At 44.2% G+C, this 26,902-nt stretch overlaps 1 protein-coding gene across 3 annotated transcripts; it reads right to left on the reverse strand.

The window, feature by feature from the left end:
- Positions 1-1,126: 1,126 nt before the first annotated feature.
- Positions 1,127-25,855, reverse strand: PRKAG1 (protein kinase AMP-activated non-catalytic subunit gamma 1). Of its 3 annotated transcripts, XM_063119790.1 has the most exons (13): positions 25,750-25,855; positions 21,116-21,200; positions 18,520-18,568; positions 17,784-17,890; positions 15,520-15,601; positions 15,368-15,426; positions 14,361-14,406; positions 14,014-14,068; positions 10,507-10,633; positions 10,213-10,378; positions 5,464-5,501; positions 3,713-3,859; positions 1,127-2,461 (listed from the first exon to the last, which is right to left on the reverse strand). In XM_063119790.1, the coding sequence occupies exons 4-13, from the start codon at positions 17,853-17,855 to the stop codon at positions 2,342-2,344; spliced, it is 912 nt and encodes a 303-aa protein (XP_062975860.1). In that variant the 5' UTR covers positions 17,856-17,890; positions 18,520-18,568; positions 21,116-21,200; positions 25,750-25,855; the 3' UTR covers positions 1,127-2,341. The 3 variants fall into 3 exon arrangements, with proteins under 3 accessions (XP_062975860.1, XP_062975859.1, XP_062975857.1); XM_063119789.1 differs by lacking the exon at positions 21,116-21,200; XM_063119787.1 differs by lacking the exon at positions 21,116-21,200 and having other exon boundaries at positions 17,784-17,893.
- Between the last annotated feature and the right edge of the window lie 1,047 nt (positions 25,856-26,902).

Consider the following 26,902-nt stretch of genomic DNA (forward strand, 5'->3'; position numbering starts at 1 on the left):
TTATGTAAATCACTGTGATGGTATGGCTGAAGAGCAGTACAGGGGTGGAACCCAATGTTGTACAGACCTCCACTTGGGCAACAGGACTTCCTCTTCTGCCTCTCCCCACCCACCCCGCTCCCACACACACAAATTCCCCTCAGAGGTGTGCGTGTGTGAATAAACTAGTGACATCTGAAGAAAATACAGCTAATACATGTTGGACCAACAGCTAGTTATGTGGAACAGTGGTTTTCACACTCTTCTCCTCAAGCAGCCCTTTCTGCATTGATTTATTCTGCCGAGAAAGCCATGCACAGTGCAAAAGATTTGGGGAAGGGGGGGGTGTTCTAATGCAACAAGGAACTGCAGGCAGGCTTTGGGAGCTTCCCATTGCCCCATGTAAACAAGAGCGTGAGCACTATCACACAAAAATTATAGTTGCACATGAGGTGAAGAAAGGTAGCAGTGAGCATTCAGGGAAACTTATTACCATTAGTGATTTCCCCATACTTCCAGTCCTGTGATAAGGTCAGATTTCCCTAGAACACACTCTGAAAAACAAGAGCGTAAAACATGCTCCTCAAACCTGGTGCCCTCCCAGATGTTGTTGGACTACAACTCTCATCTGCCCAGGCTAATGATCGGAGATGATGGACTCTGTAATCTAAAACATCTGGAGGACACTATATTGGGAAATAAAAGTGGGGGAAATCAAACTCTCGATGTAGACAAAATAAAGATCAGCACTTTGCATAACAGTACACATTTTGGTGGGGCTAATATGTAATGAAGAGAAGTATCAGGGCTCTAAGCAGCTCCATGGACGGTTTCAAAGTCCCACCACCAAATGCCTTGGAATAGCAAAAAACAGCCCCATTGGGGGGAGGGATATGAGTTGGGCCATTGCCTCTCAAAACTGTCAGATTCAGCCAAGAAATCCCAAGAAAAGGGGGACACTCTAACCTGTTCTACTTTGAATGAAAAAGGAGAGTTGACTACTTAACTCAAGAGCATGAACACCCTAAAATTAGGGTTCCTTTGATCAGGGAACAGCTCTCATCTCTTGAAGGGAACACCCCCTTCCTCCCTCCCCACCTCCTCAGTTTACCAAGGCTCATTCACTCTTAAGACAACACAACCTGAAATGTGACATTTTGATTTTTATTAAGTACAGGATCTCAAAAAAAAAAAAATCCACCAAGTAATAGTTGACACCACACATGGGGAAGTGGCCTGAGAGGATCCCTTGCATGGACTTGAAATATTTTTTAAAAAAAACCACCACTCCCTTTCTCCCTCTCTCTCAAGACCCAGGTGAGGTGGCGCATGGAGACCCAGCCCAAAAACACACACCAGGAAGTGCGGACGGAAAATTAGAGATAGGAAACGTGGCTTTACAAAAATACATGTTGTACAATTTACAAGGGGCTTTAGGAATGTGCAAAAGAGGTGAGATTTATGGCAGGAAAGACTCTTGCAGTGTGTGTGTGTGTGGTGGGGGTTACACTTCTGCCTCTGGTTTGGTACGGAAAAATTGGATGCCGATTCTCAAAACACTCGAAATCCTGTCTCAAAGGCTAGGACAGTCCAGGATGACTACAGTCCTCCCGCTGCTAAGCTGGTGGACAGGATTGTAGCAAGGACTGAAGCAAGCAACCTTCAGGAGAGAGGGGACTAATGAAGCTCCCCCTACACAGAACAGGAATTCAAATGCTCTGGTCAGCTGACCACCATCCCCTATGACCCAGGAAAGGATTTTCAGCTCCTGGGAAAATCAGGTATGTTTGGCTCTGCAGCTGGGAAGGACAGAGCAGGTGACAGAAACTCCCTAAGAGACTGTGAACGAAAGGGTATTGCTTGGTGGAAGGTGCAAGTGGCACTAGGGTGGCAATTTCTCACTCACACGGACACTTTCTCCTTATATATACACATGGCATGCAAAGCTGTAAAGAGGCGCAAACACACAGGTCACCCACTTGAGAGTTGCTGGGTGCCTCCTTTCTTTGTCAGGGTTTTTGTCATTTTGTTTTGGCTTTTTTTATGCGGCCCCTTCCACACACATTTACTTCACACTCTGCCAAGAAGCCTGCCCCAACTCCCTCCCGCCTGGCGAGGCTGCACCCTGAGGACTAAACCAGTGCCAGGTGACAGCAGGCCTCAGAGCTCCTTTGCAAGTGAAATGGTGGAGGAGGCGGTGGTCACACACAGCCTGGTTTGGTTTGAAAGACCAAGGTAATTTGTCCCATGGGGGGTTGGCTTGCAACTGGGCTACACAGCCTCCTTCGTGCTGCAACTGTTCGGCCAAAAGAGCGACGCAGAAAGGAGAGCCGTGCCGCGCTTCAGGCCCACGATGGGAGGTTCAGTCCTCTTGCACTTCAGGGCTTTGACCACCAGGCAAGACCAGGGCCTGCAGAATATCCGAGAGGGAAACGATGCCCTTCACCACTTGGTTTTCATCCACCACAACCAGCCGATGAACCTGTTGGTTACAGAAAAGGGTTGTGACGGCTTGTTTGACACAATCAAGGTTTAACGATGGTCAATCCCAAGGTGATACCCAGAACTGAATATCCCCATCGTCCATACAAAAGAGAAACTTGGGGTTTTAGGACTCACCCCACCCTGAGCCTTTGCTGACATGCTCAGGAAATGAGGATCCCATCCTTCAAAGACAACGGCCACGCTATTGTGTACCTGATCCCTTAAGAGGCAAGTCAAGAGCACCTGAGATTGCCGGGACCTTTGGCTCCCCATCAGACTGAATACAGTCTTTGTAAACTGTGTGTTTCACTTGACAATAAATGCAGCTTTTCCATGGAAAGGGCAAGGGAGCCAATCAAGAGGCTTGGAAGACCAGTCATAAAGGAGCATGCTAGGATCACTGTGGGCACGTTAGTGCTGGTATTTTACTGCTGGATTGACTGCAAAGACAAGCTCTTACTACTGTAGGATTTGTACCTGGCCAGTGAAAGTCAATTTCTATTGCTTTGAAAATGTTCATGTATACTCGCAGTTAGCTAAACTAGAACACATTACAACAGAACTCTCAAGATGCAGTATATTTGTTAATACTGACGCAGAACTAGCATGTAATGGAAATTAGGAACATATGTGGAATTTTGCAATAGTACCAAGAAACACAGATACGTTCCTGACTTCCACTGCAAATGCCCAGCCCTTAATCTAAAGACTGTTACAGTGTGTGAGGAGGGAGTTCCCATATCCCCACCCCCCATTTCATCATGTGTGGGGCTTGTCTAGCTCCCTACTTGAGTGTAGTCCTCAAATAGTCCTCATAAACAAGACCGAAACAACTGACCAATAACTGTCACATTGTTCTAGGGACCAGTGTGCGCGCACCACATTTCAGCTGACCACAGAAGTACCTTGATTTTAATATCTCCACGAGAGAGACCAAAATGTCTATTTAATTTTCAATTTCATCTTTGCCACTTCCTGGGCAAAAACAACCCAGATAAAGGTGTATATGTATCCGTACTCTACCCCAAACTAGTCCCAGTCAGCCTGCCTCACCACTGAAACCTCGCTCCCTCTACTGCAGGCGTGGGGAACATGTGGCCCTCCAGATGTTGCTACTGTCAGCTCTAACCAGCATAGCTAATGGTAAGGGGTGCTGGGACCTGCAGTCCAACACCATCTGGAAGGCCACATGTTCCTGCTCCCTGCCCTGGTGAAACGTGTAGCAGCTAGAGAAGAGGGGAATGAATACCTCTGCCTCCACCAGCCGGTTGATTATCGTCTCCAGCGTCTCATGCCTGTAACACTTGAGCACACCCTCGAAGTACTGTGAGCGATGCTTCAGTGCCTTGGTCACCGTCACATCCAGGTTGTTGTAAGTTTTCTCCGCTGCCAGGTTCTGGTCACAGGGAGACAAGGAGGTGAGAACATCTGGCGGCATAGCTGGCCCTCACTGACTCCAAGGCCTGTCCTTCCCCACCTATATGTGCCCTGGGCAGCAAGTGGGAGAATACTTCTACACCAATCTCTTAAGTTTGAATCCACCAGGTCTGCTGCTACAGCAGGGATGGGGAACTCCCGGCCCACAAAGATTCTCTATCCGGCTTGCAGAAGAGTTCTCCAAGTTTCCATTTCCTTCTTGACCTCAGTTAGATCCTGAGCAAAACTCCACCAGCCCAATTTTATTGGGGTACAAGACCCTTCCACCCAACACCTCATATCTGAATGTACACCCCTGGCTTAAACAATGCCAGTCTAGCAGGGAGTCATGACTTCTATGCTCAACTTCTTAGTACCTGCCCTCTGCGAATTTCTGTTCCTATACTAGCCCATGCGACCACTTCTTCCTTTGTTTCTATCCGCAAGAATTGTTATAACACACACTAGGAAGTTCCACGGGTTCAACTTCAACTCAGCCAAGCGAGGTTGCATTAGAATTCGAATCAACAATGACAGCGATACAAGCCACAAGGGACTTGCTACATTCTAAGTTTCCTAACTATTTTGAGCAGGGTGGATAAAAATCAATGATTTTAAAAAATAATTTAAAAAATTGTGTTTTTTAATTTAAATTGGATTTTTTAAATTTAAATCGGATTTTTTAAATAAAATGCTTTTTCTATTTAAGATACATTATAGTCCAAAGGTTATTCATCATGAAATAAGGATTAGTTTTTAATTATGTAGCATGAAGTTTAAATTTTTTGGTAAATGAATTCCATTAATCCATTCACAATGTTTCTGTAAGATTATTGGGCAATTTTTCTATCTAGAAGATATTATCACAGATGCTTGGTTTTACAGTTCTCAAAACTGTGAATTTGTGTCTGCAGAGATCACAATCCCATTGTTCCTTTATCTATGTACACAGAATCAACCCCTTGCCTCTTAAGTGCTAAGTTTCAAAAAATTCAATGAATAGAGATTGTTGGGAGTGGAATAGATCTGCACAAGAAGCTAAGATTAAAACTAATCTGAAAAGTTGTTATTCTAATAATGAAACCTTTACTTGGTTGTTAATATTAAGATTATACCAGCAAGAATGAGTCTTTGGTAACTCTGAGTTTTGTAAAATATAGCGAGGAAGAGTGCACTTTGAGGGGGGGGGGAGTCACATGATTAAATCGAGTCTGAGTAGTGATTTAAATCGTGATTTAAATCAAATCCACCCTGATTTTGAGTATTAAAAAATAAATAAATGTGAACATAACATCATTCCTATATTAATGGAGTTGGTTATAGAAATTAATTACATTTCTATAAAATATATGAGGTGCCTTAGCAAGATTTCCGCTTCTGTGGCGTCAAATTTTTATATGCCCTGGGGAAGGGGAGTTCGCTATGACCAGTCCCTGCTCATAAGATAGTAAGGTAGATAAGCTAGATAAGCCAAGAAGGGGCCTTACACAAAGCTTGGGTGAACTGAAGAGTATATAAACAATACTGAATTTATGCCCATGATGCAGCGGGCAATGCATTATCAAAGACAGGGGACATACTCACAATGACATCAAACTTGGAGTAAATATCCACAACCCGACCTGAAAGAGATGGACAGGAATTTGTAAGGACAGCCACAACTATCTATTTACTTCCCACACTGAGATCAGGTTAAGGTCCTTCGTTGGAAGGGAGATGGGACATAGTACCCCACGCAATTTCAAGTGAGGTAGTACTTCAAACTGGATGCATTGCAAAACGTTGCTCACAGGATGGACAGTTTGAGATGGTTCTTACTAGCATGCCAACCCAAACTCAAGTGAGGAAGGCGGGGGGGGGGGGGAACACACTTGCCAAGGATGGCAATTCCTTTCTGATCCCATGTGGGGCAGAAGGACCGTGAACATGAACATTGATTCCTTAAGACACGTGCACCTCCACTTTTCCAAAAGTAGGCACACAAGGTCGTCACAAAAATCTTTAATCTAAAAACAGCCAAGAGCAAACACCACAAATTATAAAATTTGAAAATATAAGAACCTAAGAAGAGCCCTGCTATAACAGACCAAGGGTCCAATTTAGTCCAGTATTCTAAGGTTCACGTAAACCCTGTACACACAACATGCTAAGCCACGGCGGTTGAGCATTTTGAGCTAAGCATTATGGCTTAGTGTGCCCCTATGCGGAAGAGCCTTGGAGAGCTCCGTTAAGAGTTCTGACGGGTTCTGACTAAAATCCGGAGCGGATTCGCAGCCCTACCGACATCGGAGCGCCCAGCCTCCACTGTCCCAGTGGCCGATCCTTCCGTGGTTTCCTGGTACAATTTTAAAAGGTTGAAATGTTTCTCCTACAGCTTAATGACTGGCAGGAAGAGTTGTAAACTAAAATATGCTGATATTTTGGGCTGTACCCCCTTTTTCCTTTGACCCCCCCCCAAATGCTTCTTCATAATTGAATTCAGCCCTCAAGCTAAAAGAGTTCCCTTTTGTTAGAGGCTCAAGCAGGGCATTCGGCCTGCACCTCCTTGTTTTAATTTTTCCCCCTGTTCTTGAACTGACACTCAACGTTTGACAGCTACTGAATGCGTTTAATTGCCACTGGACTTTTTTGAGGTGTTTTTTTTTTAAAAAAAATCCTTTTAGGGTTCCTTTTCTTTCTTTTTTTATGTTTGTATTTCTACAAACCTTGAATCTGCCAATACCTCCCACTAGATTCTTAGTAGCCTTCTTGTGGCTCCGTTTCTATTGGCACTCACTACCTGAGTTTGGTATTAGCGGTCGAGGTGTTCGCTGTGAAGCAAACGGTGATTTGAAGGTGGGTTGGACCTGGCAAAGTACACCATCCTGCTTAATATCCAAGCTACTGCAATGGTTTGAAAGCACACGATCATTGTAACGGTGTTTCATCATCATCATCATCATTATTAATATTATTATTATTTACAGTATTTATATACTGCTCAATTATCTAAACCAGATTCCAGAGTGGTGAACAAGGACAAGAGAGAGGGCCTTCTCTGTGGTGGCCCCCCAGCTGTGGAACAATCTCCCAGACGAGGCCTGCCTGGCACCGACGTTGTCATCTTTTCAGCACCAGGTCAAGACTTTTCTCTTCTCCCAGGCATTTAGCAATATGTAATGACCCTGGGACCCTGAGTCTGTTCTTTGGCTCATCGTTTTTAAAGTTGTTATACTGGTTTTAAATGCATGTTCAGATAACACACTAAACCATGGTTAGGCCGCTAACCCTTTTGCAGCAAATGGTTAGTGAGTGTGTTTAAACTGTGGTTTATGTAGCCACCATAATTAGGAATGGTTCACATGCCATGCTAAATCATGGCATGTATTTTGCTTGTTTTTGTGGTTTTTTAATCTTTGTATATTGTTTTTAAGTGTTTTTATCTTATGTGAACCACCCAGAGAGCTTCAGCTATGGGGTGGTATACAAATGCAAATAATAATAATAACAATAACAATAATAATAATAATAATAATGATTTAGCATGGCATGTGAACCATTTCTAATTATGGTGGCTACATAAACCACGGTTTAATCATGCTCACTAACCATTTGCTGCAAAAGGGTTAGCGGCCTAACCATGGTTTAGTGTGTTATCTGAACAGGCCCATAGCGGCCTGTGGGAAACTCAAGTAGGACACGAGTGTAATACCACTCTTCTAATCATGTTCCCTAGCAACTGGTGTACATAGCCTCTGATACTGCACGTACTACCATTTCAATATGCAAAAAACAAACAAATCCCGCAACACTTCTACAGATATCAAAGTCTAGCAGCAGAGAAAGCAACACTGTGGTTTAGAAACCTCCACCCTGACCTGATGAGATCAGAAAGTTTTCACATGCTCCCTCAAGGCCAGCAGGGAAAGAGCAACACAGACCTCGTAGGGGTGAGCATTCATTCTCCTGCCCCAAACGTCTTGCCCTTAGTGGAAGCCGATCTCATCTCACAAATGTGAGACACCTGGACCCGAGTCTCATTTATTGCACGAGGAGGCTCACAGGATAAAGGCGTGAGCATTGCAATCTCCAATATCCCAGAAGAAAAGGTATCATAGAAAGATTATACACGCAGAGAGGGAGCGAGAGGAGGGAGTCAGGGTCCAAGGACTACTTGTTTATCTGTGGAATGGACTGTAAACCAGCCTTCCCAAAACATCAGCACGGGTGCAGATGATACGTTGTTGACGATTAAGAATCCAATAGAGAAGATGGGGAGAATTAAACAACATTTGAGAGAATTTGAGGCTGTTATGGGGTTAAAAATAAATTGGTCTAAATCAGAATTGATGTTATTTAATTATACTAAAAAAGAAGAGAAAGATTGGGAAGAAAAGGGAAGAGAAATGAGAGTTAAGACTCAGATTAGATATTTGGGAATAAAAATTACGCAGAAGTTAGAGAATCTAGAGAAAGAAAATTTAAATGTTTTAAAAAAAGAGATTTTAGTAAAATTGGAAAAATATAAAAGGTTAAATTTATCCTGGTTTGGAAGAATAGCATTAATAAAAATGAAGATTTTAGCAAGGATAAATTTTGTGTTTAGGATGCTACCAATAAAAATTTCAGAATTAGAGTTAAAAAGTTGGCAAAGGATCATAAATAATTTTTGTAATGGTGATAAGAAAGCGAGGGTAAATAAAAGTAAATGGTATTTGAGTCAAAAAAAGGGAGGATTGGGTCTCCCGAATATTATATTATATTATGCAGCCAATAGATTAAGATATATAATGGAGGCAATTTTAGGATTAGGGAACTTAGATTGGATGGAAGAAAAAAACATGAGTAATATAGAGACTAAATTAGAAAATGTTTTTTTTATGGAAGGGAAAAAAAAATGGGTGGAAGGTATAAATAACCCACTTTTGAGGACTCACTGGGAAATTTGGAGTAAATATAAAGGGGCGCTGCTTCCGAGCAGCTCTCCCTTGTCACCGGTAATATTGTTGAAGAATTTCCCGGAGGAATTAAAAAGTAGATTAAGTAAAGTTTTAATAAAGAGAAATAAAATGAAATTAAGAGATTGGTTAAGAGGAATGGGTACAAGAGAGGATATAGAAGAAGTCTTGAAGGATAAAAAGTTAACTTGGTTAAACTATACGCAATTAGAACAATGGACTAAAAAGTGGGTAAGAGATAATGGAGAGTGTAGAGAATTAACAAGGTTTGAAGAATTAATAGATAAAAAAGATAAGGAAAGGGGGAAAAGAACAGTGTTAAAAGGGTTGATGAGCGAAATATACAGAATATTGGTGGAGAAAGGGACAGTGGATAACTCGGGTAAAATGGTTTGGGAGACAGATTTGAAGGTACAAATAGGACAACAGGGTTGGGAGGGATTATGGAGGCAAAGAGCGTTGAGAAATATGTCAGTAAGAATAAAAGAGAATTATTATAAAATTGTATGGAGGTGGTACCTAACTCCGGTTAGATTGAATAAGATAAACAAGCAGCAATCGGCAAATTGTTGGAGAGGTTGTGGGGTTAAAGGAACGTATATGCATATGTGGTGGGAATGTAACTATGTTCAGAATTTGTGGAAGATGGTGTTTCTGGAGATTGAAGAAATTGTTGAAATGAAGATAGAAAGAACACCAAAAGTTGCATTGCTGTCGCTATTTGAAGAAGATTTTAAATGTAAAAAGGAAATTAAGGAACTGATAACGAATTTGTTGATTGCAGCAAGACTAATTATAGCTAGGAACTGGAAGATACAAGGGGAATATTCTATTGAAGAATGGTATAAAGAAGTGTGGGATATAGCTATTAATGATAAATTAACAAGTAATATTAAATGGAGAAGAGGTATAGCTAAATCAAATGATTTTGAAGGAATTTGGAAACAGTTCCTAATATTTGTTTTTTCTAGAGGGAGTGGGAATCCACCAGCAGAAGAAAGTATGAGATTTTGGAAGCAGGAATGAGATCCCGTGGTGGGGGGTGCACTGTAGGTGTATTGATTATGTTATTAAGATTATGTTATTAAGATAAGATATTGTATTCAACTGAAAATTATGTAGTATGTTGTGTGTTTTTTTCTTATGTGATGTATGTATATGTTTAGTATTGTAGAAAATAAAAAAATTTAAAAAAAAAAAAAAACATCAGCACGGGTAAAAAGCCATTAACACCAGTTGGATAAAGTATGATGGCTATCATTGCAGCTTCTATTCCAGTACCTCGTTTGTGGCCCATTAGGGTCAGGGAAAGGTATCTTTTCAGAGCATTTCCTGCAATTGCTCCACTCCCCCCCACTCCGCCCCGCAACTTTAGCTCCACAGTGCTGCCCCTCACCTGAATCATCCACCACAGGCAACGCAGAGACCCGATGCTGTACAAAAATGCCCAGCGCCACATAGATAGGGGTGTTGGTGTGGACCATTGCAATGTTTTCGTAGGTGCCGATCTTCAACTCCTCCAGGGTTTTGGACATGAATTCCGGCTTGGGGAACTCTGCAATCTGCAGGACAACAAGAGGTCATTTCTTACAGCCACTTGGGCCTCTGTGGGCAAAAGGAACAAGATGGCAGAGAGATGGGGGTGGAACGCATAGCGATATCCAAGAGGCCTGGCTGGAGGGGCACTCACAAAGAGCTTGAGGAACTTGAGGATGCGCTTGTGCGTCAGGATGTAGAGCGTGTTCCCGGAGTCAGGGTCGATGACAGGCAGCCGGTGGATCTTGTTCCGGATCAAAGAGGTGACGGCATCAAACAGGCTGCAACAGGATTGGGGGAAGCACATTACAACCGAGAAGGACAAAGGGGCCCAGAGTCTCTCCCTGGCCCCACAAGGGATGTGCGTAAAGTTCATGGCAGGAGTACAGCTGGGATCCCTGGATCTATCTTCAAGTCTGGGAGGAGGTCAAATCCAATGCCAGGCAGCAGGGATTGCTGAGTTCAGCTCTATTTAATGTACAACCCAAGGACTCAGGACAAGTAAAAATCTTGCATATTTCGGGGAAAAAGTTGCCATTTCAGAAACAATGCAAATCTAATTAAAAAGTGTTATCTTAAACCAATAAAAAACAAACCCGCAACTACCCCTGCTTTAGCAGGGAAGGATGGTAGCTGGTCCCCAAGTACATCACTGATAGGCCTTCTCCTCCCTTATGTGCCTACCCCAGCCCTAAGGTCAATTACAGAGGCTGTCTTCTGTGTGTTCCCTCTTTCTGAAGCTCAGAGGGTGGCCACTGGAGAGAGGGCCTTCTTGGTGGTGCCCCCCACCCCTACCCCCGTTATAGAACACTCTTTCCAGGGAAATTTTTCTCAGAGCTTGGTTAAGACTTCTTTGTTCTCCCAGGCCTTTTTAAACCTCTGCTTTAATCCCTATGACATTTTGGTAGTTTAGCTCATATATTAAATGGTTTACGTGATTCATTTGTATTGCATGTTATTATGTTGGCTTTTGCACTGTTTTTCATCCTGCTGGCTTTGCATTTTTTGCTACTTTTATTTTGATGTCCCTTGATTTCTTTTAGATTTTCATTAGGTTTTATTGCATTCTGTTTTTTAAACAATTGTAGGATGCTTAAGGAATTTATCTGATAGATACCACGTAAATGCAAATAAATAAATAGCTTGTGTCATCTCTCATAGGCTTTCTGGGCCGTCTAAGACAGAACCAGTATTCTCAGGGGGCACTCTAACTTCCAGGGCAGGGATTTATTTTGCCACACAAATGTTTCTCCTTACAGATTTGCAAGATCCTGTAATAAGGTTGGTGCATTAAGGGTGTCGTGTTTAAGAAGCACTTTGGCTCAAACATAGCTGTGGCATTACATACAAAATCCAAAAGAGAAATGTTATATTGAAGTGTGAACTCTTATCTTACAACTAGAAAGAAGTTTTCTTTTCCCCTTGTTGATTACACTATGGGTAAATATGTTACCACATCGTGACTGAGGTTCAGTAGGGCGGCCATGGGTCAGAGAAAATGGCTTCAGGGCTCAGATACAACCCGCAGGGAACCAGCTGCCCATCTCTGACCAAATGCAACTCACTCTCTCAGCCTCTCTTTCCCACATCTGTGACGCAGAAGTAATAGCTCCCTCTCTCTGACAGGCTTGTTGCGAGGGAGGGGGACTCTTAATTAAAAAATGCAAATGCGATATTTTTGTATTGTATGCCAATGTATTAGATGCAAAGCCTTAAAGTAGGGGAGCGGAACCTGTGGCTCTCCAAATGTTTTTGAATCCATTTTAGATGTGGAGCTGTATATAAATATTGGAAGTAAATAAATAAATGGTGCTGAACTCCAACACCCATCAGCCCCAGCTAGCATGGCATGGTAAGGGATGATGGGGATTGGAGACCAAAAAAAAGGGTGGAGGGCACCAGTTCCGCAGCTCTGCCTTAAACTGTTTGGGGCCAGCATATCTGAAAGGCTGCCACCTCCCATGTGACCCAGCAATTGTCTTTGGAAGCAGTGAAATATGTCAAATCACTTAGAGAGATTAGGCTGGTTGGCACTTGGCATAAGGCTTTTTTTTTGGGGGGGGGGGGTAGCAGCACCCTGACTGCAGGGGCCCCCTCTCAAGGGAGATCAGACCTCTTCCTTATGCTTTAGGAAGGCAGTGCAGACAGTACAGTTCCATTGATTTTTTTTAATGGTTTTCCATTTTGCTTTTATTGTGATGGCTTCTGCATTGTGATGACGCATCGCTTTTATTCAGATTTTATTGTTTTGATATGAACTTCGCATATCACCTTCAGTGCCCAGTAGGCGGAGGGGTAATTTCTAAATATGTCAAATAAATAATGGCAGGGTTTGTATATCATGATCCTTCAGAACCCTGGCTTGTTGTTTACAAGCAGCACACCCACAAACCCTGCCTGATGGCTCCACCTTTGGTCTGTGGTTTGTTTAGCGTGACACATGAGCCCGGGACTTCTGGCTTTTCTCTCCCTCAACAAGCCAGAGAAATAACCCAGCCGGCTATGTGCACGGGCACACTGCCCAAACCCAGTAAGCCAAGGCTCCTCCAGAAACCTGGCTTATGACAATGGCTTATGACCATGTCAATGTCTCTTAATTTACCCTCATTTCTAAGGAACAACTTCGGTAGGCTTTCCAAAAAAAAACTGTGGCAAGGAACAAGCATGAAGGTGGGCTATTGGGGCAAAGATTCAGGAACAGAAAGTACAGTACTGAAGCCTCTGCCCGTCTGTTGGTGAGCCTTCCTTAGACATCTTTCATTTCCAAGTCTCTCTCCATAACCAAGTGGGCAAGAAGCATGGCTTACAAAGGAAACTCTAAGATTTTCAGGATACGATATCATTCAACCCTGAAAATGTGGCCTTCTGGACATGGATACAGAATACTGCTAGTCATTGGTCCTTTATGTCAACTTGTAACACGGGGCTCCTGGCTTGAGTAGTTCATAGGGGTTGGAGCGAGAAAGAAAGTCAAACGGGGCCCATGCAAGGGACCCCACTCCCAACAAGGTACAAGAGTCTCAAGCACTATAGGGCAGCCTTCCCCAAGCTGGTGCCCTCCAGATGTGTCAGACTGCTGGCCAGCATAGGAATGCTAGGAGTGGTGGTCCAACGCATCTGCCAAAGGGGCAAGAGGTGGCTACAGGGACAAGAGATGGCTGAAGAACTGGCTGAACCAGTGGGGGCTTTGGCAGTGGCAAAGGAGGCGCATGCCAGAGGCAGAGAGTGGCAGGGAGCAGGAGCTCAGCAACCCTTCAAAAGATATAGACCCAGGGCTCATCTACACTAAGCAGGATATTCCACTATGAAAGCGGTATGAAAGCGGTATATAAAAGGCAGGAGCCACACTACTGCTTTATAGCGGCATTGAAGTGCACTGCAGGTTCTATGCTACTGCTTTATAGTGGTAATGAAGTGCACTGACAACTGGTGGGGCCCATGATACATCTACACCAAGCAAGATATAACACTATGAAAGTGGTATGAAAGCAGCATACAGTATGTGTCGATGGGCCCCAACAGTTGTCAGTGCACTTCAATACCGCTATAAAGCAGTAGTGTGGCTCCTGCCTTTTATATACCGCTTTCCTAGTGGAATATCTGCTTGGTGTAGACGAGCCCCCAGAGGAGCACACAACCTCAGACTGATGGAGCCTCCTACCTGGCACTGGGTGAAATGCAGACCAGCGGCTTGAAGGAGTCCTGCAGGTAGACCTCTGTGTGGAACAGAAAGAATCAGTTACCCAACTGTGGCGATTCGGGGAGGAGAGAAGGAAGCACACAGATCGTGCCCGGGAAGGAGGGGGAGCTTGCAGCTCCTCCTGCCGTGGCAAGAGATGCAATCAGAAAGCAGGAAGAGGAAGCACTTTGCTAAATGCAGCGACGGCTTCCCCTCCACTGTTGCCCTCTTTACCATCCATTGGACACACCCAACACCTTCTTCTGGTGTGGGCTCGCAAGAAGCACCCCATATCCGCTTTGCCCCAATACCACCATCCTCCTCCTTACCTCGCCATGTCTCAATCTTGTGCTCCTCCAGCTCATAGATCTGCACCTGGACACACAAGCAACAGTGCAGAGTATCAACACTGTGAGAGCTACCGCGTCACCCATCCACCCACGCTTGTGACTGTGGGGGCTCTAGATTGCTCTGACAAGTCAGGATGGGATTTAATTCCCCAGGGATGGAAGATGCTACCCTGGCAATACCCGCAGCGGCATGAGCCAGTTGACGAGAGCTTTGGGTGCCAAGCTGTGAAGTGAGCCTCTTTAAGGCTGAACCATTGCTACAGGGGGCACAAGCTTCTCCCAAGATCCTTTGCAATCCAAGTTTGCATCCACCTACGATTGGTCCAGATAGCAGGGAGCACGTCCACCCAAGGTATCTGGTCCCCAACTGACCTCCATTTTAGATTCTGAAGGGTTGAGAAATAGGATGAATGAAAAGGTCACTACTGTTGTGTTTCATTATAGGATTTTTATTGAATCTGTTGTTCTGTTTTTGTTTTTTTAGATTTTATTGCTGTACTCCATCCTGCGTGGTTTGCCTCCCTGGGAACCTCTGTGGTTGAGTTTATTAACTAAACAAACTACCAGCCCTAAACTATTTGAAGGTCCAATCAAAGCCTTCTCTCTCTCTCTCCTGCATATTTTTCTCATACACTTTTTTAGCATTTTAAAAAGTAATAAAGACTGATCTATTCCAGCAGGCCTATCCAGTGGAATTTTAGAATGGTTTTAGGATGTTTTAATCACGTATACTATGTTTTAAATCAATTTTTATGTGTTTTATATATTCACTGTTGTTCCCCGTCTCAATCCAAGTGGAGAGGCGGATAAGAAATAAAATTCTTATGATTATGATTGGCTAGACACTTGGCTCTTAGAAAACCCAGATCGCCACGGTACCATGGCAGCTGATCAAACTGCATTAGAGACTGCATTTCAGTCACAATCATGAAAATCTATTGGCACAACACAAACAGAAAGGGATGCAGAGCTCCAAGGGTACTTACCATGGCTGATTTATAGTAGCGATGCAGGATGTTGATGAAGTCTGTGATTGTGAGCATTCCTAGGGGGAGAGAAGAAGGGGAAAGGGATCAGTTCTAGCCAATAGGCAATAAGGGGGAGGAGTGGAGGGAAATCAAGAAGAGGACACACTTACCCACAAAACTTTGCGTCTTGCTGTCCCAGAGTGGGGCAGCCCGCACGCCATTGGTCACCAATGCAAAGAAGGCTTTCTTTACCTATAAGTCAGACAAACGAACAGTGTATTTATACAGTGGGGTCGTGATGCAACCCCAAACATCTCTTTTGGTTTAACATATGCTTAACATGCTCCCAATTCCTCTTCTTACTAAGAAAGCAGTTAAAGGAAGGAGCAGGAACACTGGTTCATCTTTCAAGAATTCCAGAGGGGTAGATGTGTTCGCAAAAGCCACCAAGCATCCTGTGGCACCTTTGAGACTAACGCTGTTATTGTAGCACAAGCTTTTGGGAATTGGAATCCGCTTTGTCAGGTGCACAAAGGCTGCGAAATGGAAAGAGCTGCAGTAGTTCTGTTATTTTTCTAAACAGAGTCCAAAAGTAAACATGAAATATCACAACTGACTCGTTGTTTTGAACGGGTTGCTCCCCTCTTATCTTGCATACATTTGGGCTCTAAATGAAGCCAACCTCAAGCAGTTTAGCACTACCCTACTCAGGTTCGGTTGCCAGTACTATTTTTTTTTTACACGAACTGATACAAATAAATGCATGATAATCAGGTGAATTAATTAAAGAAAAGAACAACCTTAGCATCAAAGTTTAAAATAGTCAACATCTAGAGAAGTCATATCCATTGGGTTGGGTACCTCCATAACACCTACCCTGGAGTCAAAGTGGATATGAGCTCCTTCATCAGCAATGTGTTGTGCAAACTCATCACAGCCCACTGCTGTGGGTTCTCCATCACTACTCCAGGGCTCAGAATGTAATAGCCCTCTCACCGTTGGAAACAGGCACAGCCGGACAACACTGTGCTATGCAATTAAGGCAAAGAATGATCTCGTCACTGTTTCCATGGCCGTGGGTTATGCTTTCACATGAGCTCAAATCAGCACTTGGTCAGATTCGCCCCAAATCTTCCTCCAACGTTGCTCTTGCTGTCACCCTAAGCATTTTGTTGCCGTACACTCCTTCGGAAACCAAAGGGCCCGGGCTCAAAGCACTTTGAAGTGGTTGGGTCAATCACTCTGGTCATCTCCCCATTCCACAAATCTACCAGGACTTCAAGAAGATCACCAACTCTTGTGGTAGGAAAAACCCTTGGAGCATTAGGGAATCCTTCTGGATCCAGGAGTCCCTGAAGGTGGACCTTCTTAATAGGCCCCCCGCCGCTGTGGAGGTTGTGAGTCCCAATAATTCTGAACCCTAGCAGGACAATTGGAGTCCTTCAGAACTCCCCTACCCAGAGAATACCACTGCCCTGGCCAGCAAATACCAGCTGGAGAATATCCCCTACCATACGGGTAGGGCTAAGGATCAAATGAGACAGGCCTATGGCTGTAATGGAAGCCATAAAATCCTGAGCCAGTCCAATGGGCCCCCCTGGTACCAACACTGTCAACTTTTCAATGTCAGATTAAGGCTGCCCTCTATTCCCAGGTATTTAATAGCATAGGATGGGGCATTTATGTCAGTCATCTAAACAGTTCTACTATTTTATTGAAACTGTTTTTAGCAGTCCAAATTCTTTTAAATGTTATTTATGCACATTTTTATGCTGTATTTTTTTTGTATTTTATTATTTTATGAATTGTTGTAAACTGCCCAGACAGATCCAGAGTGCTTCAGCTAAATAAATAAGGCCTTTTACTTATTCACCGTGGTTAAAGCCGTGGTTTAAGGTGTCTTCTGAACACAGCCTGGCTTTCTGGCTTATCCACCGTGGTTAAAGCCGTGGTTTAAGGTGTCTTCTGAGCAGGGCCTAAAACAGCTTAAAGCTGCTGGGGCAAGTGTGTGTGACAGAGGAAATGTCAGGGGATGTCTGCCTGACAGTGCACACCTCCAGTACCGGGGGAGGGGTCTCATCCCTTCATCAGGCCGAAAGCCAGTGAGCACCAGGCCACTTGCTTCTCTAACCTACCGGTGGCTTGCACCTACATCTCTGCCCTCATGCTGCTAGGGCCCTGTGAGGGCAGCACATATGCACAACCTCCCCCACCCCTGACAGCTTTGCAAGATTCTCCCCCCCCCCGAAAAAAACTTGTCTTTTTCTGCTTACCTGGAAGCTACCCCAGATAAGCAGAAACGTCCCTCTGAGCTTTCAGTGGTCCCAGTTTGCTGCCCTGCTATCAGAGGAGACGAGGATGAACCCAGGAAGCCTGACCCGCTGGAGGTCACTCCTCCGCTACCCTCCCGCCCCCCAAAAAGGAGGCTACCCACCTGCAAAGACGTGTCGAACACAACAAGCTTGGAGCTGGTGGGAATGAGGTCGTAGCAGCGATGCGACTTCATGAAGCCACTATAGATGCCACTGTTGGAATCCACATCTGCTGTGGGAAACAAATTCAGGGGCACTATGAACAACTGCCAAAACACACTTCAGACCTCAAACTGCGGGAAGGCATATTATTATTATTATTATTATTATTATTATTATTATTATTATTATTATTATTATGCCTTTTTCCCAGTACTGGGACTAAGCAAAGGAGGTAGATTGTTTAAAATGCAGTGGCACACGGAGGGAGAAAGGAAGTCCCATTCATTTCAGGGTTACAAGGGTGAACTACAAGCTCTCTTGCTCTTCCAATTAACATTTACTCTTTTTAGCACATCACCACTGTACATGATACTTTGTGGAACAACATCTAATGGGACACTCACAAGAGGGCACAGTGGACGGTGCCCTCCAAAGACATATCTCAAACGCATGTTTTCACAGTTACCCACCCGGAGAGAGATTGAGAGAAAGAGAGCAGCCTCTGCTAAGCGACCCACAGGCCAGCCTTTCCCAACCTTAGGTCCAAAGGAGTTGTTGGGGTGTACCTCTCATCATCCCCAGGAAGCACGGCCAATGGGCAGGGACGATGGGGACCCAACAACACCTGGGGACCCCAGGGCGGGAGAGACTGCCCCAGGCCATTCTCTTTGCCAAACTCCCAACAGTGTCACTCACCTTCTGATAAGGGCAGGCCTTTCTCCAGCCCACTCTCAGGAATTGGGCCCTGCAAGAAAACAAAAACAGAGAAATCAGGGAGGTGCCTTGCTACAGAAATGATTCCTCTGACATCCTATACCAGTCTTCAACAACCCGGTGCCCTCCAGATGTGTTGGACTACAGCTTCCATCCTCCCCAGCCAGCATAGCCAATGGACTACATATTCCATCCTCCCCAGCCAGCATGGCCAATGGACTACAAATTTCATCCTCCTCAGCCAGCATGACCAACCCATTCTTTTAAATAATGCCCCATATGTTTCAGGAGGCATCGGCTCAGCTCAGACAAAACATTTCTTAACGGTGGTTTTAGAACTCCACACTGGAGTTTTTACACCACCGTTGAGAAATGTGTTGTTTGGTAGGAAAACTCCACCCCAGAGTGGAGTGGGTTTTTTTAAAAACACATCATGCAGAATATCAAGGCTGTACAGGGGAGAGTTCCTGCACAACTGTTGTGTTGTGTAGAGAACTCCATGGAGTTCTTCGTTGCGTTGAGTGGACTTTTCCCACTGGCTACAGAGTTCGCTGGCAAGAGCAGCGAAAGAAGGGAATGCCACTCTAGGAGAGCCGCTGAGATTGTTTTTTGCAGCAATGGCTGATGGGATATCATTGGGAGGATCGGGGCAGGAGATAGGACAGAGGAATTGTCAATTAAATGCCACGATGGATTTTACTCAACTCCACGGTAGCCCACACTCACACAACGGTGGAGTTAGAACATGTTGTGTGGGGACTACCCCCTAAAAACTCAATCATTGAGTGGAGTTTTCACACTGCACTGACTAACGTGTTGTCTGAACTGAGCCATCATAAGAGAAGCACCCCTTCCAGAGAGAGAGAGAGAGAGAGAATGCCTGTCACCTGCTATTTTCATAAGTACTTCAAAAACTATTAAAAATCTATGCATTTTGAAAAAAGGCACCTTTTTCATTGATTAAAAAAAATTACATCACGTAATCTGGTTAACAAGCTAAACATTCCAGCCCTAATATTAACTACTTAGAAAATCTCCATCCCACACACATATGACATACATACATACACATAGAGGCATACAAATGGAAAGATAACCCCGGCAGTCAGACTAGGAATCACTCTGTATCTAGGCACTTCAACCCACCAGAGCTGTCGGTGCTGAAGATAGACAGACAGACAGACAGACAGACACAGACATACACACACACACACACACACACGAGCGAGATCTCAGGAGAATATCAGTAGCTCAGTAGCAGCGAGAATATCAGTAGCTCAAAAGGAAAAGTAACAGGGGGCGAGTTGGGCATGCAGTTTTCTGTCCTCTCAGACAGCCCAGGGACAGGGAGTTGGACTTTGACCAGTGAGACCAGTTTCCTGTTCAGCCATGAAGCTCAGCTAGTCAGCCTAACCGACATCCCATGATTGTTCTGAAGATTAAGCGGAGAAAACCCAGGTGCACATACAGCCCAAGCTTCTGAGAAGAGCAGCAGATTGTTACGCATCCCACAAGGAGCCTGAACAGCTGACCTGGGACAAGGTTTTGGGCTGTCCTTTCACATCCAATGAGGAACTCCAACTCAGAAATCCCACCTCCTTATGCTGACGCTCAAGACTCAAAACAGGCTCCTTCCCAGTAGCTGGGCGGATGGAATTGTGTCCTCAGTGGCTTCCGTCCCCTCTCCCACAAACAGTTTATTGTGTTCCCACAACAGCCTGCGTTGCTTCTGGGGTATGACAGAGCCCAGCTGTCAGTGCCTTCCGAGTTGGGAAGTCACTTCCAAACATACGTTTGCCTGGGGAGGCTGAAAAGGAAAAGGCCCTGATCCCACGACAAAGGGGACGCCCGGAAAAGGCTAGCCTAAGCAACCAAGCCAAAAGCACAGTGGAATCTAAACTTCACTCTGAGCCAAGATCCTTGCTGCAGCAGTTGAACAGCAGCCTGCGTGCAGAAACAAGAGATGCTGGCTGACATCGCAAACACCAAGTTAAACCCGAAAAGCAAGGCCTTCAAGCAGAGCACACTGCTTGAAATGAAAACCACCAGCCCTTCCTTTGCAGATAGAAGCAGATGTTTCGAAATGCATTTGTGGGTGAATCAAAGCATAATTATCACAGGAATCTGAAGAGCACAAAATTCTTCCACGTACACCATCTCGGTGGCTGTAAACACAATCCAGGCTTTAGCAGCAGCGGGGTACATACATTTCCAAAACGTATAACGTATTTGTCAGCATTCAAGTTTCCCAAGAATTTTCCTAAACTCTTTTTTAAAGTTTATTTTCCACACAACACATACATGAAAACATTATCTACAAACAATATAAACATTACATTACTATCAATCTGTCACAGAACTTTATACTGTAGGGCCGGATTGTAAAACTTGAAGCTTGCAGACCAGATGTGAGCACCCCAAAACAATTTTATCTGGCCTCTGGCACCCTATCATATGTTACTCGAGGTGCTAAAATGGTTGCCCACAGTTTCATATGAAAAGAAAAAATGTTTTCGTGTGTGTGTGAGAGAGAGACAGACAGACAGACAGATTCCATCCTTTCTGTAATGTTACGTACCTCTTTGGATTTTTCACTACTGACTATAATTTCTTCATCACTGTAAAGCCTTCACCGTTAGCTAACCACCACTTCATGGCGAAACCTATGAAATGTTAGTTTGTTGGCAGAACTCATTTCAGGTCCTCAGGCCATTGTTACCCCCAAGAATACTTTAGTTCATATCCCTTGTGAATGGGATTTATGCAGGTGCAAGTTTAAAAATGGATCACTATATTTTTTTTCGTTCCATACCTCATGTAAACTCATCACTGATCGCATTTAAACTCCCTCCAGATAAGCCTGCATACATTTCACACATTTGCAACAGAAGTTCCTTAGGTATAGGGATGCTTTAACTGAGCACACTCTCTGCATGAGCATCCATGTGCACAGAACAAGCCACACAAACCCGCTTCAAACAATATAGTTGGCTGGGAATGATGGGAGTTGCAGTCCAATGCATCTGGAAGCACACCAGGCTGGGGAAGGCTGCTATTGGCAGACATGCAATCTCACAGTGACCCTGTTCAGAATGGTGGTTAAATATTTTGAGCTAAACATTATGGTTTAGAGTGTTACTTAACCATGGTTTAAACATGCTCACTAACCATTTGCTGCAAAAGAGTTAGCGGCCTAACCATGGCTTAGGGTGTCATCTGAACAGGGTCATAGTGTGAGCAATACAGATATATGTGTTGTTTTACCAGATCCACTACAACGGCACCACCTACTGCCACACCCAGATGGCAAAGTTCTTGAGCCTCTGCCTGCTACATCATCACCCATGTAGGAATATTTCCTGTGCTTGCTCTCTGCCTGCAAGCATCCAGGACTATCTCTCGGTCTGCCACACCTGCTGTAGTTGCATGCCAGTTTGTGCGTCACGCAATACAGGAGCCATCACAGGGGATATAAATAAGAATGAGGATTAGAAAGGGGAAGGTCACAGGCTAGAAGGCACCAAGCCTCTGCTCGATATCACATAGGAGGCAGGCTCTCTTGTGTATAAATGGATTTTTTAAAAGGCTTTGATCACCAGCAAGAGATGGTGCACTTGAGAAAAAAACCATTTTCCAAAGGCTCCATAAAGACTCTGAAAACCGCAGAATTTAGTTCGACATTAGTTCTTGCAGAAAATGTCTCTACTCACAATTTCAAGCATTGGCATTACCCACCAGAAAACAAGTAGAGCAGATTTACAACTGCCTCCTCTTCCTGGACATGCCTAAGCACACCAAGGCAAAGTTTTCAGCTACTCCATTGACCCTGTTCACATGTTACAACAAGCAGTTTCTTTTTTTAAAAAAAAAAAAGTGGGGTTGTTGTGAACAAGTGAGCATGCCGATGCACACTGCCCAATCCCTGGGTTGTTTGTTGTGATGCACAAACAAGGATCTTTGGCTTGTCTCTCCTTTGACAAGCCAGAGTTTGCCGTTGGATAATTTTTTGATGTTAGATTATTTCAGTTGTTTGTTGGGTTATTTCTCTGGCTTGTTGATGGAGAGTCAAGCAAGAATTCCCAGTTCAGACATCACAACAAACAGTCCAGAAATGGAGCATCCTTGGGTTGTTTAGCCACTCTCATTCAAAGAGGGAGCAACTGGGTACCAGCATGCACCAGCGTGTCTGATTGTTCACACACACCCAGGATTTTTTTTAAAAAAAAATTAAACTGAGTTGTCATGCCATGTGAACTGGGCTATTTGTTTCTCCCACAGATTCCACAACAAGGCAAGGTGTATCCTGCAGCCAGAATGATTCAAAATAAGACACTAAGAAAGGCAATTAAGAGATTAGATCAACCGATTAAAACCCTTTTGATGGATTGAAAAGGTGCTCCCAAATAACAGGGCAGATTTTTTAAAAAATGTTAACCACATATTGTATTGTGCTGGTGGCGATGAAGCCTCACTATGAACAGTACACACATTATCTTGGGAGAAAGGTAAGCAGGAGAGCAAAGTATTTTATGACACCGCAGCATTTAGGCCATATTGCACAAAACACTTGAGGATGATTTAAGCAACCAGCTGCCTCTAATTCGCTATTCATGTCAGGTTGTCTTCTGCCAGTAGCCAGGTCTCACTACTTCTAAAGCCTTTGAGGACAATCAGCCCAATGTAATTGGGAGCAGGGAACCAGAGATGGATGGTGCAGGACAGAGAGGAAGGCTGGACCTCAGCCCAGTCCCATGCATGTTTACTCAGAAGAAAGTCCCACTGAGTTCAAGCGGGGTTATGCTCATATAACTGAGCATAGGATAGTTACTTTTGTCTGTCCTGCACTCTCTCTGGGAGAAAGGTGGCAAAGCCACTGCTGGGCACTCCACTCCACTCATCCATCCAGTTCTCAGCAGTTGAGGCTATCTTTGCAATGAAGTTATTTGTGCTGGCAACAGCTGCTGTCATGGTGGTGGCTGCTACAGCAAGTAATAAATGGCTTCTTTGCCGTGACAGCCACAATTGCCAAGGATCAGAATTTGGGGGCGGGACAGCAGCAGTAGGTTCTCCTTTTACATCCCAGACAAGGTACGCAGCAGGAAAGGTAACCTGCAAAAGTAAACCTGCAGTCACATGGAAGCAGACCTTCTTCAGTCCCTTCCATCCTTAGATAAGAGATCTGTGCACAACAGCCAGGCTCTTATCACTGCTGTGAAGACTGCAGATCCAATGAGAAACACAGTAACCTAAGATTCAATGATTCTAAGTGTTAGCATAAGCCTGCAGACTCTTTCCTGCAGATGTCAGACAAGTAGTTTTCACAGGGGTCCTCAATGAGATGATCAATAGTGGTGGACAGGATTCCCCAAAAGACAGCTTGCCCATCTACTACCAATCTTCTTCCTGCAACGTACAGCCTCATGAGAGTATTGGGTGCCTTCTAGAACACACACTGATTTTCACACAGGGTTTTGCAAGTAGTTTTCGGGGAAGATGAAGGGGTCGGTGGGCACGGGTCTCTAGGCCCTCTCCCTGTGGATCCACCAGGCCAGCTGGATGTCCTCTGGCATGACGCCAGTCCTTTTCCAGCTTCATTGGCTGCCAGTCCAGGTCCAGGCCCGATTCAAAGTTCTGGTATTAACATTTAAAGCCCTAAATGGCTTGGGGCCGGGCTATCTGAAGGAATACCTCCTCCCATATGTACCTGCCCGGACCCTAAGGTCACCCTCAGGGGTCCTTCTCCGTGAGCCCCTGCCAAAGGAAGTGAGGCAGGTAGCTACCAAGAGGAGGGCCTTCTCTGCTGTGGCACCCCAGCTGTGGAATGAGCTCCCTAAAGAGGTTCGCTTGGCACCTACATTATATGCTTTTAGACGCCAGGTGAAGACCTTTTTATTTTCCCAGCATTTTAACAGTCTATAAATAAATTTTAACTTGATGTTTTAAAATTGTAATTTTGTATTGCTGCTGTTTTCATCTGGTTGAGCTTTTATATTGTATTTTATATTATGGTTTTAGACTGTTGTTTTATATTTTGAATGGTTTTAATTTTTGTGAACCGCCCAGAGAGCTCCAGCTATTGGGCGGTATAGAAATGTAATAAATAAATAAATAAAGGTCACCCTCTTGGCATGGATGGCACACAGATTGGGGAACAATGAAGCTCAAGAGGTCTGGGCCAGTGCCTTGCATGTGCTGAGAGTGGCCCACCAAACATCTCTGAATCTTTTACAATGCCCAGGGATTCAATGGCAGACTATCAGGGGGTCCTGACCAGACAAGGATCCCCTGACGGATGGAAGCTTAAACAGTCCCTAGTTGAAATCTCACTTCAGTCGTGAACTTACCCAGCAGCCTTAGGCAAGGCCCTCAGTTTCCCTATCTGTAATACAGGGATAACAACTCTGACTTACTTTACCTTGTAAGAATTACTAGGAAACACAGTCAAACTGAATTACTGCACTAACTACCCTTTACACCCACAAATCAGGATAATTAAGTGGTAAAAAAAAAAAGGAAGAAGAGGAGCCCCACTTTTAAAACATATTTAAATAGCTGGCATTCTCGATCCGTATTGGCAATTTTGAACACAATAGCTATTCATCCAGTACTGAAAAGAAAACGAGTCTGCGTTAAGAAAGTGACCTGTGGATTCAGGAAGTCTCCAGATCTGGGCAGTTCTACCATGAATACAAGGAAGTCTGCAGTAGCTACCTCTGCATCTTGAAGGTTTTCCACTAAAAACAGAAATAGCCACTGCAATCTTTCATGTATGCCCAGCTCAGGCATTATACTGCTAAAGCAAATACCCTATTCGCGGGATTAGCTAGCTGCCTGCAATAACATCCACACTGGAGCTCAGGAACAAACCAGGGTGACTTCGCGTCAGCCCCGCTGTCTGCCATATATGGGAATAATTAACAACTAAGATCATGTATGAGAGGCACTTTTAATACTCTTAAGTGCTATATAAATGCTACTTAATCCAAGGCTAAGGCAACGGGTAGGGTCCGAAAACCCACACTCCATTCGCATAAAATACTTCCCCCCCAACACACACACCAATAAAGCCCCTATTGCGGAGCCCACTGCTCCATATTAAAGGCGAGACCATCGAAGGAAAGGGAAATCCGGTATAAGGATTAATGGTCCTTCCGCTGGCTCAGCGGGCAGGGGCGGTCATCAAGGGAGCCCCCGAGCTCCTTCTCCACTTACCGCTTCCATTATCCCCGTCGCTGCTCCCCGCACTCGGAGAAGGGGAGGCAGCGGCCGCTACAGTTGCCGCCCCACCATAAACCTGAACTTCCGCCTGGACGCATCACTGCCCTCACTTCCGCCAGAAAGGGAGATTACGTCAGCGGAAGTGGATAGAATAAAAAGAAAGGATGACGTTTCATGCATGGGTCCAAGCAGATCTTTTTGTACTTCTATAATTTAATATGCGAGCCATATACAAATCCTACTCAATACATAGAATTAGACTAGATTAAAGTCACACACACGCAGAGCCTGGCTTTCAGTTTATCTGAAAAATAAAGGAAAAATCAATTTAGACTTATTTATTTATTTATTTATTACACTTAGATACCGCTCCCATAGCCAGGTTTACAGAAATTCTAAAATTAAGATAAAAACGAGTACACAAAATTTAAAATTCTAAAACACAGAACATACACACAGAAAGCATTAAAAACCGTAAAAAAAACTAAACGTGGGTGATTAAGATGTATTATTAAAATCAGTTTATTATTATTGTTATCACAAGAACTAAGACCTGAGTAAAAAAGAGAACTACAGTGCAATCCGCTACATGTCTACTCAGAAGTAAGTCGGATTGCGTTAAATGGTGCTTTCTTCCAGGTAAATGGGTAGAGGACTACAACCTTAAGATGCAATCCTATGCATGTTTACAAGGGAAATATGGCCTACAACTCTTAGCATGCCTTAGCCAGCCCTTAGAGAATTGGTTCCTGTCTTTTAGCCCAGTAAGATCCAATGAGTCCATTGGGATTGTAATGTGGACTGCTCAGCAGTCCTATGGACTGCTCAGCTACAGGCTATTTTAACCCAACAACAACCCAAGAAGTCCCCCCTTCAAACAGTTAAATTATAACTCTCACCATGGTAACTGTAGCCGGACTCTACGGCAATGACACTAAATAGACACTTCTGATTTTTAGTTTGAAGATAATAAGCAACTTCACGTAGAAGAAATTAGAGTTACACACCATCTTTATTGACACTTCTGGTTTAATGGTTTTTGACATTAATTTCCAGTTATGGGGAAGTGGAGAGTTGTATGAACTTTTCACCACATAAATGTGAAGAAACAGAGTGATACCATTCTATGAGTATCATGATCAATAGA

This window comes from Elgaria multicarinata, chromosome 3 (assembly GCF_023053635.1).
Source record: "Elgaria multicarinata webbii isolate HBS135686 ecotype San Diego chromosome 3, rElgMul1.1.pri, whole genome shotgun sequence".
Taxonomy (NCBI): Eukaryota; Metazoa; Chordata; class Lepidosauria; order Squamata; family Anguidae; genus Elgaria; species Elgaria multicarinata.

What these genes read in the sequence shown, in the direction of transcription:
- PRKAG1 (XM_063119787.1), bottom strand. An exon ending in CAAGATTGAGACATGGCGAG is followed by an intron (nt 14,069 to 14,360) that starts GTAAGGAGGAGG and finishes TGTTCCACACAG; the next exon opens with AGGTCTACCTGCAGGACTCC. An exon ending in TCAAGTTCCTCAAGCTCTTT is followed by an intron (nt 10,379 to 10,506) that starts GTGAGTGCCCCT and finishes GTTGTCCTGCAG; the next exon opens with ATTGCAGAGTTCCCCAAGCC.